The sequence below is a fragment of the Platalea leucorodia genome, assembly GCF_965183815.1.
Source record: "Platalea leucorodia genome assembly, chromosome: 4".
Taxonomy (NCBI): Eukaryota; Metazoa; Chordata; class Aves; order Pelecaniformes; family Threskiornithidae; genus Platalea; species Platalea leucorodia.
This window is the reverse complement of record NC_138826.1, coordinates 22,389,446-22,403,054: the sequence shown is the minus strand read 5'-3', so window position 1 is coordinate 22,403,054 and position 13,609 is coordinate 22,389,446. Positions and strand designations below refer to the sequence as shown.

General features: G+C 50.2%; 1 protein-coding gene across 1 annotated transcript; it reads right to left on the bottom strand.

Moving 5' to 3' along the window:
- Positions 1-3: 3 nt before the first annotated feature.
- On the bottom strand, positions 4-13,387 carry WNT8B (Wnt family member 8B; the record flags this gene model as incomplete). The annotated part of the gene is made up of 5 exons (XM_082308759.1): positions 4-1,069; positions 1,497-1,639; positions 3,655-3,852; positions 5,167-5,305; positions 13,364-13,387. The coding sequence occupies 5 exons, from the start codon at positions 13,385-13,387 to the stop codon at positions 512-514; spliced, it is 1,062 nt and encodes a 353-aa protein (XP_082164885.1). The 3' UTR covers positions 4-511.
- Between the last annotated feature and the right edge of the window lie 222 nt (positions 13,388-13,609).

The window sequence follows — 13,609 nt, the reverse complement described above, 5'->3', positions numbered from 1 at the left end:
TTTAGTGCCTCTATTTTTTTAGTGTACTAGAAGCCTCTTCTGTTTTAGGGATTACCACTCTGAGTTGCCCAACTCTGGTGGTGCCATCTCAGCTTCCTTGTACTTTTCTTAGTGTTGATCTCGCTTGCTCAAAAGCCCAGAGCTGGTGCTTGTTTGGGGAACAGACAAGCTCAAAAGAGCAGGAGCCACCAAGACCACCTGTGTTTTCAGTGATAAAACCATAGTCACTGGATAGAGTGACTCTGGGTTGAAGGGACCAAATCTCACCTTGTTTTGTCAACACTTGAGGGTCTTCCCAGAAGTCATCAGCCACTGCACTAATGGGAAATGCCCTGTATGGCCAAGGCCCAGGGGCTCATGAGCGCTCTTTTGCCCTGCCCAACCCCCAGTGAGGTGGTACCGGAATGAGACAAAACTAAGCCAATGGGAAATGGTGCCAGGGGGCTGCTGGGGAGATGGGGAGGACAGGAGAGGAGAAGGGCAGACAGGACCATGGAGGAGCAGAAGCAAGTTAGAGCTTTCTTTTGAGCTTGCGGCTGGCCCCGCCACCCCCGCTCCGCTCCCGCTTCTCCTTGCGGACGCAGAAGTACTTGGTGACCCGTTTGCGGCACTGCTCGCACCGCACAGCGCAGCACCAGTGGAACTTGCAGTTGCAGCTGGACACCATCTCAGCTCGCCTCTCCTCCACTGCCAGCCCACAGTCCCCGCACAGCCGCCGGCAGCTCCGCTTCTCCCACTTGCTGAGCGCCTTGCCCCTCTTCAGGCATTCCCTGCCCTCCGTGCCCAGCAGCCCCAGCGTCTTGTTCTCCAGGCAGTAGTCAGGAGAGTCTTCTAAATGGACCAGCTCCTTCTTGGAGATGGAGCTGAAGGTCTCGGCAATGGCACCTCGACTGGCAGCACTGTTCCCTGCGCCCTGCAGCAAGTCCACCTTCAGGGCTTTGTGGTACCTCTCCTTGAGGTAAGTGCCCACCTCCCGAAACTCGGGCAGCTGCAGCCAGCAGGTCTGGGTGGTGCAGCTCCCCGACACGCCGTGGCATTTGCAAGTCCGCTTCATGGTCCCTTTCACGGCCTACAGGGTGAGGAGAGAGAGGGGATTCAGGAAAAAGCCCAGAGGGGTCATTTCTGTGCTGCAGTGCATGGACAAGCATGGCTCCAGGCCTGTGGAGGGGTTTGCCATTGACCCTCCCTGCGCAGTACTCCTGCCCAGGGGTGGCTGGCTTAAAGCTCACAGACTTGCTTCTCCACGGTACTCGCCTACTTGAACTGGGAGAAAGAGGACAGCAGGAAGCCATTAACAGTGTAATCACAGAAGGTTTGCTACCTTAGAACAAACACCACCTATCACGTCAATACTGCTGCCATCCCCTTCCCCTCAGCAAGGTAGTTGTTTCTTCTGGACGTGTGCTTTTAGCCACAGCAAGTTGTGACTCTCCACGGTGAATGGCCAGAGCCAATCTGGTATGGGCTGTCAGGTCTGGAGGGAGAGAGGGACTCACCTTTCTACCCGCCTCGTTGTTGTGCAGGTTCATAGCAGCTCTGGCATCTTGTCCAGTCTCCAAGGCATCCACAAACTGCTTGGAAATGGCTTCTCCAAAGCCCACGTTGTCGCTGCAGCCTCCCCACAGCCAGCCTTGCCCCCCTAGGAAAGGAGATGAGATGTGTGCTGTCAGGGAACCAGTCCCTCGCCTGCCTGGTTTGTGGCTCTGGGGACAAGAAAGGGTCTCAGAAGTGATGGGAGGGAACGGAGGCTGTGGGGCAAATCCAGCCTTTCGCCTTGCAATACTCCCTGATTCCCTCCCGTTGGGCTCATGCCATTTCTTGTGAGGCCTGGAGAGTAAGTGGCTCATGCAGGCAGCGAAGGGGTACGTCCTGTGTGAGAAACCCAGGGCTTTCCAGGCTTTCTATAGAGCAGGATTCAGAAGCTGTTAATTATCATGCATTAGCAGCCACATAGATAAGGCTTTGGGTCTTTAATCACCGTTCCTCAAACCCTGACTTGAACCGCTTCAGTCTGACTCGCAGGGATAGCATCTTGCTAACATGGATTAGCGAACTGGTGGAGGCATCCTGGTCAGAGGGAACAGATTCCCCTCTGCTGGGAAACAAACAAAGCCTGGCACACATGTATTGAGGAGGCCTCTTTTTGGTACACCCAGAATCCTGGGATGATGTTTGGCATCTCAGAAGGGTCTGATTTTCCAATTATCATAAAGAAAAAAGGAGTCAGCACAGAACTGGGAAATGGCACAGCAAGATGTGGAGAGTACTTTTCCTAACTGCGTGGGAACTTGATAACTTAGCTCGGCTGACTGGAAACACATCATGTGATTTGCTTCTTTTCCTCCTAGAGAAAAATGCCAAATTATTTGATTTGAAATCTGGAACATTCTGATCCTAACGTGCTTTGGTGGTACATCTTGGGAGTTGTGGTTTAATGGCCTTTGTACCTCTTTTGAAAGGCCCAGCCCTTGCCCAGACTTCCCCAGAGCATCACGGTCCCCTCTCCCAGGGAAAGGCAGGGGTGTCTTATGGGAGGTGGGTAATTGCAGCGGATGATGAAGTCCAAATCAAGAGCTGGGACTGAAGGGAGAATGGAAACCTTTCACCAACTTGGATTCAGTGCAATGGCATTTAGAATTGAATCTCACTGCTTTGGACAAGCCCCAAAGTTTCCTTTGCCTTCCAACGTTTTAAGTTCACAATGGAAAATTTTCATGAAAAACAGATATGTTTTGGGGAAAAGAAGTGTAGCATGTCTAACTCAGTCTTCCAGAGAAGATAAAATTTGGTGCGTCATTGCCCAAAAGTCTTGCTCTGCTAGAGATGGACTATCCCATGCCTCAGACACCTAAGAAACAGTGGCTGTTTTAAAAACTATTAGCTAATAAAGCAAATTACTAAATACTGGACACTGCAGAGGAGTTTGTCATAAACTGACATTACTGACTGCCCAGTGTGGCTGGGCAGGGAATGGCTTTTAAAAGATATTTGATACGTTCGAATTTGACCTCTTTCCATTCAAAACAAAAGACCAAAATGTCAATGTTTTCTGTGAAAGGTGAGTGGACAGCTGGAGCGGTGCAGCCTGGGGTTCTCCACTCAGGGGTGCTCAGCGGCTGCAGGTCCTGGTTGTGCTCTCACGTGCCTGCCACGCTGACAAACACTGGAGGGGTCTATGAATGCCACCCTGCTTTCCCTCCTGGTAATTCTGCTCTGGGGCCACCCTGGTCCTGCAGACCCTGGGAGCCCCGAGGTCCCTGACCAGCGCTGTTCTAACCAGACCTGCCATTTAGATGCACGGCATCAGATCCTCTCCTCTACCTGTACCATACAGTCATTCCCTCCAGCAGGGTAAACAGAGTTGTTCTTGATTTGAACCAGGGAAACTGCAACTCCCTTCTTCTTTCCTGCTCATTTAGAAAGTAATGGAAAGCATCAAGGGCTTGGTCTGAGCTGGTGAAAATTGGAGGTGGCTCCATTATCTTCCACAGAGATACTTTGGTTTGAGCCAGGCAAAGCTCTGCTCTGGGCATTATTTCCAGGTGTGGGGACCAGGAGGAGGAGTTGTTTCTGCAGGCCTCAGTAGGGGAGAGGAGAAGATCTGTCTCCTCCACTTGGAACGTGGGAGAGGGACAGCAGCTCGTCTCTCCTTACCCAGCTGTCCGTTGCGGGAGTCGTCACAGCCACAGTTGTCAAAATCCCCCAGGCTGCAGTTCCGGGTCAGCGTGTACATGACACCTGCAGAGCTGATGGCGTGGACAAAAGCGGTTTCTCGGTTTGCTGTCAAGTGGGAATACAAGGAGAACAGATATGCTGAAGATTTCATGGTGAGACCAGTGTTAGAAAGGACTCCTGCCATGCAGGAGACTGCGTAGGAACAGATTTGCAATGGGCAGGGCTTTGTAGGTGGACAGGAGTCCCTACATGTCAGATTAGCTTAGTTTTGGCTTGAACTGCACAAAGACAGAAGCTCCCAAATTCCATCCAGACTGACTCGTGCCATTTCCAAGGGTATGGATGAGTTTAGCACTTGGCTGTCCTTGGGGGAGCTCAGCAGTGGGGATACAGCACAGATAGCCAAATGTCCCCCACGTTTCACTAATACACCCGAGAGGGGAAGGGGCCCTCTCCAAGGATCAAAGAGCTCCTTCTCCACAGTCCCCTCGAGCCTTAGCTTCTGCTGGACACTGTCCAGGCTCAGAGCAGTGACCATACCTACCCACCAGGATCGGTGTGGTGACCATCAGCTGACTTCACTGAGCCTTCGGCTTTCATTTAATACCAGCAAGCTCTGGATCTGAGCAAATAACCTTGATGGGAATGGTTCAGGGACCCGGTCCCCGTCCCAGGGTGTTACTTTGTGCTGCAATTGCCTCCTCAAGGCCCCACTTTGAAACCTCTGTCCACCTCTGTCTGGGGCCCTGGTCCCTTGTCTGCTGCCAGTCCCACCAGAGGCCTGAAGCTCTCCTCCACACCCAGGTCCTGCCTGTACAGGGCAGATATGAGCTCAGCCTAGCATCATACTTGGGTCTAGAGGACCAGGTATACACTGAAACATTTCCTGGCACCTGCAAAAGGGTAAGGAATGGGATACAGTGGCAATGACCACAGCCCCGTGCCCTGCTGGATTTCTGCCCAAGGTGACTCTGACATCTGGAAGATGTGGGAAGACTTTTCTCCTGCCTCTTGGCCAGAGCACAGCCACTGATGAACTCTTTCCTGCTCCCTTTAGCCATATCCCTCTGCTTGCCACCCCACCACCCCGTGCTGGTTCTCAGCCTCCCTGGGACACCCTGGCCAGAGACACCACCTAGGCATGGCGTGTCCAGCAGCCCATGCTGCAGTCGTGGTCGTGCATCCTTGTGGGGAGCCGGTTGTGTGAGAGTTGGTGGGACACTCCTGTCCTGCACAAGCTGGGACTTGGTGGGTCTGGAGGCGATGCTGGCATTGCAAGGCTGCCTTGTCTTGAAGCTAGATCCCAGCATGTGTCTGGGAGCTGATGGGTGAAGGAGCCTCCTGGAAAGATCCCTCTGGGGCATTCCTGGGAGATGCACATCCCAGGTGGGGACGGGGAAGAAAAGGAGGCACCTGGGAAGAGAGGAGGGGCCTACGGGCTCTAACCTGTAGCGAGGGGGTCCCAGTAGTGGTATCCAATGCTTTTCTTACCGCTGCGCAGCCCGCCATGGCTGGAGAGCTGCAGTGCCCTTTCAGGGCAGTTCCAGCGGTCCCAGGCGAACTGGAACTTGCACTCCTCAATGCCGCTCTGTGCCCCGGCTGCCACGCTGCTGGAGTAGATGAGATAGGCCTAGGAGCAGAGCAGCAGGTCAGGAGGAGGGAAGGTGTGTGCCCCACTTCAGCCCCCCCAGCATTAACTTGCAAAACTGAGTCAGGATGCGTTGGCCAGCATGCAGGGACACTCCCATGGGCGACAGGCTGGGAACATCCCCAGGCTACTCCCAGGGTCCACTCAGCAGGTCTAGTTTCCATTGCAGGCAGTGCAAAGCTGGTGTAGCCCCAGCTGCTTCCCACACAGCGGTGGGGCTGATGCAGGTGTAGCTTTCCTACCCGGCACTGCATATTGTGGGTCCTGCTGCTTTGGGGTCTAGACGGATGGAGAAGCACACTGCAAAACACCAGGAAGAACATGGCCCCAGGCTCCCCAGCAGGCTCGCATTCAACTGAAAATAACTTGCATGCCATCTCACAGAGACAAGATGTACAGAGCTGAGGAGGTCTCTCAGGCTTGGCTCCCCTGGGGAGTGGAGCTTGCCAACAGCAGCAGCAAATGCATTTTCTGCTGTGCTGGGTCAGAGCCTGAGCCTCCCAGGGGGAGAAGGCCGAGGTGTTGGCTGTTAGCCATGTTAGGAGATGTGCCAGCCAGCCCCTGCAATGGGGAACCCCTCATCTCTCCAGTGTGAGAGGAGGCAGAGCCTTCTCCTCAGAGACCAGGGAGCTGCAGGCCAGCAGGTTCGTCAGCCTGCCTCCTCCTTCACCGCAGCCCCAGGGGGACAGCCAGTGCTTTGGGGCAACGTCGCTCCACCATCACATTGAGAGCTGTAGAAGGAGCTAGATGGGCTTGGAAGTGTTCCCAGGGAATAGCCAGAACAAAAATCGGGTGAATTTTACAACTGGATCTGGCTAGGAAAAAAAAGCCTCTGAAAGAGGTGTGCAAGGAGGCAGGGGGTCAAAAACACTGAACAAGGTTCTGGCAATTCCAGTTGTGCTCCTTGGGGAAGTATGTTTTGCAGAGCCTACAGAAAGTACCTTTCCAGCTTGATCAGTGTGGGTCCTGATGCTAACCTGATCATCAGGAAGCAACAGATGAGAGCCTCAGCTGGTGCCAATAGCCAAATCTCAAAAATCTGGTCCCAGCCAGCTTAAAAGGACCCAGGCTAACTTTGCCTATGGCTGGCATAGCCCAAGGAGTTGCAGCTTATAGCAGGTTATTCCTGACCCTCCTCTGTCTTGTTGCTGGAATCCTTGGTGTGAGGGGAGCTCTGGCCAGGGCTAGATGGAGAGGAGTGGGAAGGAGGAACCCCTCCCTCCCTGGGTTTAGTGGAATCAGGGACAGAGATCAAAGGGATTTCTCTTACCTTGGGGCCTGTCATCAGGAAATTATTCACTGACCTGGAAGACAGAGACAGTGTCAGCAGGGAGGGGGTGACGGCAGAGGGGCCTAGGGAATGCCTGGCATCCCAGGGTTCTCCTCTCGCCCCTGCAGCCTGCCTGTCTCCTGGCTGCAGGCAACTTTGGTCTCTCCCCCTGTCCCCCCTTGCTGTTCCCTGCATGCCAGGATGGTGCCTTCTCCTTCCCCCCACCCTGCTCCCCCAGCCAGGCTGTACTGGGCTGCAACCCCCTCGCTGCTCCCTCCTTTCGCTCTCTTCCGCACAGCTGCCTTTCATACCAATCCCCCCGGGTTTTTTTAGTGCTTTCCTGTTCCCCCAGCCTTGCTTTTTACCTTACCAAACTGCTGCTGAGCTTAACTCAGGGTAGTGTTGCCCCCAGCCTCAGGAGCTGGACCATGTGCCAGCACCTCTCTCCCTGTGGGGCCATGCCGAGGGAAGGAGGAGGTCACACTGCTGCTCCTTCACACTGTGTGTCCCGGCAGCATCCCCCCAGATCGCAGTCCCTTGTCTTCCTGTGGTGCCAGTTCTGGCTGCCCACACTCTCCTCTTGGTCATGTTATGGTGATGGCTGAGCACAAACATGCTTGTCCTCCCCATCCTGGTGGGCATAGCACAGCGGGGGAATGGGGGTATGGGGAGGAGGGGTGGTCCTAGCCAAAATTAAACTTTCTGGAGTTCCCACTGAAGCTGTGAAGGGATCATCTCGGCCCTCCAGAGAGATGAGTGAGTGCTGTTATCCCCTGGGGAGGACACTGAGACCAGAGAGGTGGCATGAGTGGACTGAGACCTTGTAGTGAGTGAGTGAGGAAAAAGCTAGAGCATGCACTCAGAGAAACTGGGCTCTTCAGCTTCTTCTTGAGATGATGTTCTGCTTCAAATGCTGTGGAGGGTGCCTCTCCTTTTCAGCTAGCCCTCGCAGAGCCTTAACCCACACTGTCCCTTCAGCAGAGCAGGATACTCCACTGCAGTTGGGCTACCTGGCTTGCAGTGATGCTTGCTGCTTTTCTAGCTCCTCTCCATTCCCTGAAAATCCCAGTAGCTGGGCAGACCGTGGCTGGACGCAGGGGAGAAAGGCATGGGTTAGGGTATGGTTTTTCCTCCCTGCATGTTTTCAAGTGATGCTGTCTGGAGCCACAGGTATCCCTGGTAAGGGAGAGAAATGCACTGTCCTGTTGTGCTACAAATCCAGCATGGAGAGTGCGGGGGCATCCCAGGGTGGGCTTGAGCGCAGGCGGAGGCAGGCACTGCCATCCCAAGCCGGGGGACAAAGCGTAGCTGTGCTGCAGCCCTGCTGTAGACACAGGGGCAGACAGAGTGGCAGGACTGGTGCCCAGACATCAGACACATGAGAGATTTAGAGAGGATGTTTCCCTACCCTGGAAAATCGCTCCTGTGGTCAGCGAGCCTGTTTCACCTCTGCTAGAACTTCCCTCATGGAGATCCTCTCTGAGGTACACCACAAAAAGGACGTCTTGTTATTTTAGCTTGGTCAAAATCACAAGAAACTTGATCTTTGCTATTACTCACAGTTTAGAAAGAGTTGAGAGAACTAGGTTGCAAAGTTTCACTCTGGCAAGCCTAACTTTTTTTTTTTTTTTTGTGAAAATGTGTCTGTATTGATGAAGCTTGCTTTGGGAAAGATTCTCCTGGGTCAAAATGGGAGGGAGAGGGCTCTGCCAGGGCCCTGCAAGAGCAGGAGATCCTTTCCCTTTGTTCCAGGCCTGGGATTCAGACCCGGCGGCGCTCCAGCCCCCGTGGGCACTTTAGCACGAAGTCGATGGCTGTTTTGCAGAGGAACTTTCCTTTGGGAGCTGCTTCTGCATTGTACAGCTAATTAAATATTTCCTGGGACTTGGAGAGACTGCATCTGCAGCCGGGTGATTAGAGCATCGGGTGACCTGAATCACACAGGGCCATGAACCTGGGGCTATTCAGACTGTGTAAGCTCCATGGGTCCCCATCCTAACGCAACTGGGTAGCAGCATGAACAAGTCATTTTTCCATCTGGTTTCCCTCCTGTCCTTTGCCTTGACCTTAAGTGCTTTGCTATGGGGACCACACTCAGGATGGTGTCAGCGCGAACCTGAGCCCCTGGTAGCAGCTGTGAGAAAACTCTGGTAAAATGCCCCTGTGCAGGGAAGATGTAGAGAACTGCCAGTCCTCTCTTATGTTGCTTTTGTGGCCAAAAGAAGAGATACATCCCATCTGCATTGCTTTCCACCTGGGTAGGAAAAGCCAAACTCACAGTGTGCAAGAAGGATTTGCTCAGGAGGACAGTAATCCACCATTTCAGGGTTTACAGCAAACCAGCCTGTTAGCAGGTGTGAATTGACATAACTGCATTGAAGCAGAGGATCTGTTCCTCCCGGGATAAACCCCAAGGTTCACAAAAAGGCCAAGTTCAGGATATGCGAATTCACCATCTGCAGCTGAGCAAATGGTACAGTAGCAATTTCCCAGCAGGATATTCTAAACATTTTTATTAAGTCGGAGAGACAGAAGGCATTTTCGCTGAGCTCTCTGATCGACAGGCAGGCACGCTCCTGGGCGGGTTTGTAGGACTTAGACAAGTAAAGGATTCATTTAGACTGGTACACTTGACCCCCCACATTTAACTCTTGCAGCTGCAAGTGGATTCAGGAGAAGGGGACATGGGACAGTTTGAATATCAGGGTGCTGTGTGCTGCAGAATGGGCTGCCATATGGCTGGAGGGTAGCTGGAGTTTTTCTTATTTATGCTGAGAGGGAAGGAAAGAGAATAATTGAGACAAACTCTGTGCACTTTTTGTCTTTGCCCATATGATCTAGCTAAGAAAAAATGCATCTCTATTCTGCATATAGGCTCCAGCAAGGATAGAGAGTAATTCAGCCACTGGTTCCACAGATGTAGTGACAATGCCACTAGAGTCATCTCTGTGCTGCAAATAGGAATCACTATGAAAATGAATCTCACTTCATTTTTGTCTCTGTAGTGTGATTTTTATTCATTTACTTATTTCTACTAATTTTCCATACCACTGTAAAGGAAAGCAGAATGCAATCCTAAACTAACTAGCTAGCTGCATCCACAATGGGTGTAAACCAGCCCAATTCCCATGACTTCGGTGTCACCACACTGATTTAAAACGTTTTGAAATCACACACATGAAAGGAAACACTTGGCGTTATTTCTCTCCTCTGACAAAGCTTACAGGGTTTCTAGCTATCTAAACCCCTTTCCTGCCACCTTCAAACTCCAGGACAGCATTACAAGGACTGAAGCGGAGCAGAGACAGACCTCAGAAGGTAGAGAGAGGAGGCCCACCAAGTCCTTCATCCCCTTTCCCAGGGTCCTGGGCAGGGCATGCTGCTTCCCTCACTGCAACCCTATGCATCCAGGTAAAAAGCACATCTACGGCAAGTGATTTTCATTGCATCCGATATTAGGGAATTATCTCAAAGCTAATGAATATCCATAGCATAGTTCTCTATCATAGTTTTATTGAACCGGAAAGCAAATAACCCTGCCAAGAGCTGTCCCATTATATTTTATACATCAAATACTAATAAACCTCTGGTAATTTCTGCTCAGTTATAACTTTAACCAGTAACAGCACCCTCCTCCTCTGTTTAATACGCCCCAAGAGCCTTATCAAATCTTTCATTAAAGTATTTGTTTGATACCTTATCACCCACTCATGCTACTGTGCTGCTGGTTCAGCTCTTTAGAAAATTATAAAGCTGTATTATTTAGATCTTTACTGTCATTATTGTAAATACAGAAAATGTATACAATTTCACTTTGGATATGAGTTTTGTTCTCAACTACAAACTCTCCCAAGTTTTTAGAAAACCAGTGATACTGGAAGCTAAAGGCAACCCCACAGCTGAAGTGTAAAAAAACATTTAGAAACAAGCTGCTGCATTAGAGATTGTTACATTATTCCCACAGGATAGGAGACTGGGAGGCAACTCATTAACATTTGGAGCTTTACAGGTTTTTTTTCTTCATTTCCTTCTATTTTGTTATATTTATTTGGTTTTTTAGTTCTTTAATGCAGCCTTGTCATTTTTCTCATCTAGAAACACGCTGACCATTCAACCTAGCTGACACGGCAGAATCTAATCCACACTCAGAGAAGGGAAGTGGCCACATATATATAAAAGAAATTATTGTTGATCTATTGCCCCCTGCTCCCAATTCTCGTGATTAAACCACAGGAATAAAGAATCTTGTTGCGTTTTAAGCTGTTGGATCAGATAAAGAAGACCAGCAAAAATTGCAAGCAGGATTATTGTATGATTCCCACGAACCTTGCTTTTTTCTCCTCAAGAGTTAAGGGACAGGGTCTGTAATGCTATCGTTTCGAATAAAGTTTGCAATTTTCCTTTCTCTCAGGAAATCATGACCTATGAGCAACACGCGGAGAGAAGCAGGGCTATCTTGATCTATAAACTTTTCTCTTAGGTAAAAACTTCTGAAAGGCAGACAGGGAATTTAGACATCCAACTTCCATTGAAAATGCCTGGGATTTCTGTATTTAACTCTACTTTGTGCTCCGAAATTTCTCCCCTTTGAACTGTTTATTTAAAACGTTGATTTTTTTTAATCTTTTAACGTATTCTAAGTGTGTTTATATTAAGGAAAGCAAGAGACATACACAGGAAGAGTGGAAAAATAAAAATAAAATCAGCATGAGTTCTTGCCTAGCTTCACTTCATAACATACATATTCCCCTTGTTCCAGAAGGGACATTTATCTGGAGTTTGCTACTGTATAATATTTAGACATATAAAAATTGTTGCACATTCTTTTAATGAAGGGAGTAAAAAATCTCTGAAAGAACATAAATTTCACTCCCAGCCTAACAGGAATGGGTTCCTATTTACTCTTGAGTTTATCTTTCTGTAATTTTGGTTTCTCCATCCATGGTAATAACCCTAGAGATCTGCTGTGGGGAAGGCAGGGGATTTTAGTAATTAAACAGGAACAGACTTTCTTTGCTGTTAGAGATTAGTCTGTAACCCACTGAGCAGATTCCCCAGGTCATCACAGAAATGGAGAATAAAGTCTGGGTACTCAGTAAAAATCACATAGGAAAAAATACCTACAGAGCCAGGTCATTTGAGTCCCATCTTCATTTGAGCATAGGATAGATAAACTCCGCAAGGAATGATACGAGATTTGTAATTTCCTTCTGCTCGCCCTTATAAAACATTTCTGGAAATAAATATAAAACCACCCTTAGGACAGAGAAAGAGGCCCACAGGAGATGACCGCAGGTTTGTGCATGGGGGGACTGGTCTGATGGGACCCAGGTGGTTGGGAACCAAGCCGTAGCAATCGCCATACCGAAAGCTTCTCCCCAGGAAATCCTAATACATGAATTTCAGACATGTGTAACCCTGACCCTGTGGCTGCCAAGGAGTCCAGGTCTCAGGCTGCTCATCCGGAGTGATGCTCCTGTGGATCTAACTCACCCCTGCTGGCTCTGAGCTCTTAATCAGGGACTGTCCTCTTTGGGGAGCGTGGGAGAAGCCCCAATTGATTTGATTAAGACAAGAAACAAGCAGACTGTGAGCCTTTGGAAAAACAGAAATCCCTGGCTCTGCCATTGGGTTATCTTCCCAGTTGAAAGTGAAGGGCTAGATCTTCCACTCTCCTCTACTCTGTTATGCCCCAGGTCAGTATTTGGCCCATCGCATTACTGCTGGAAGATGAGGGGGAAGAAGGGAACTTTCTCTGCTCAGATCTAACCTCTCCCCCAATGAATGTGTTGGGACTTAGTTAAATATCTGGTCCCACTAAAGACCAGAACTGAGCTAAGTGGAAAACAGGGGACATTTAGGAAGGTGAAGAGGAATTTCCTTAGGGTGTCCGGGAAGAGCACCTGCCTGTGATACAGACTGAGGTGCTCTCGATACTCACCAGGCACAGCAGGATTGGAAGAAGGGAGTGAGGAAGAAGATGCCCAGATAAGGGTCCATGTGAAATATAAAATCCAAATAAAGAGGGAGAAAGGAGATCCTAAAAAAAACCTTGAGTACCACCACCACCAGAGAAAAGAAAAAAAAAGAAACACAACAAAATTAGGGAAGGGATGGAGTTATTTTCCACCCGGCGCTCCTGGTGTGATGAAGAGGCGTATGCCCCCTGAATCCCAACTTCTGCGAAGGGTAACCAATCCTAAAGTAAGAGCTAAAGGGGGTTGGTGAAATGGAGCCGCAGAACTTCCTAAGAAGAGATTATCTACTTAATTAAAGATTTTTTTTTCCCTAAGTCCTTCAGCCAATCAGGACTTAAGTGCCAGAGAGAGACTGAACTGATGAAAAGAACACCCCAGGTTCCTCGAAGACAAATGCACCACGAAAGGGATAAGAGGGAGGGAAAAGGGGAAAACAAAAAAAAAGAAAGAAAAAGAGAGAGAGAGAGAGGGATAAAGAAAGAGACAGCAAATCCCTTAAAGTAATCACTATATTCAGTCTCCACCAGCACTGCCCTGCCTCTCCATCCCCCGCAAAGGCAACTGGAAGGGCTGCTTTCAGCGTGCCCTCACCTCCTCCTGCCTTGGAGACATCGCTGGGGCCGGGGTGTGCTGGGTGCTCCGGGATGGGGGGCTTGGGTTCAGGCTGCCTGTGACCGCTGCTTGGAGGCCATGCAGCGTGCTTCAGGGAGAAGACTGGGAAACAGATATGTGAACATCATCTCTGCCTTGGACTCCCCCAGGAATTTAAGAGGAATCAGGGCCAGTTCCTACCTCCATCTGCTCCTCCTTCATCATGGTGACCTGCTCTTTGTTCCTACCTCCTCCTTGCCACACACCACCCTCACCCCAGGAGAAAGGCCTCTGACTAAACCTTCCCTTTCCCCCTTAATTTTTTGCTTTTGGGGTTTCCTATAAAGTCCACAGGAGAGGGTCTTCGGTTTGGGAGGGTCAGTGGTCTCTCAGTGAGGGCTTATCCCAGGTCAAGTGCATCCAGCCTGTGCCTCCTGGCCACATGGG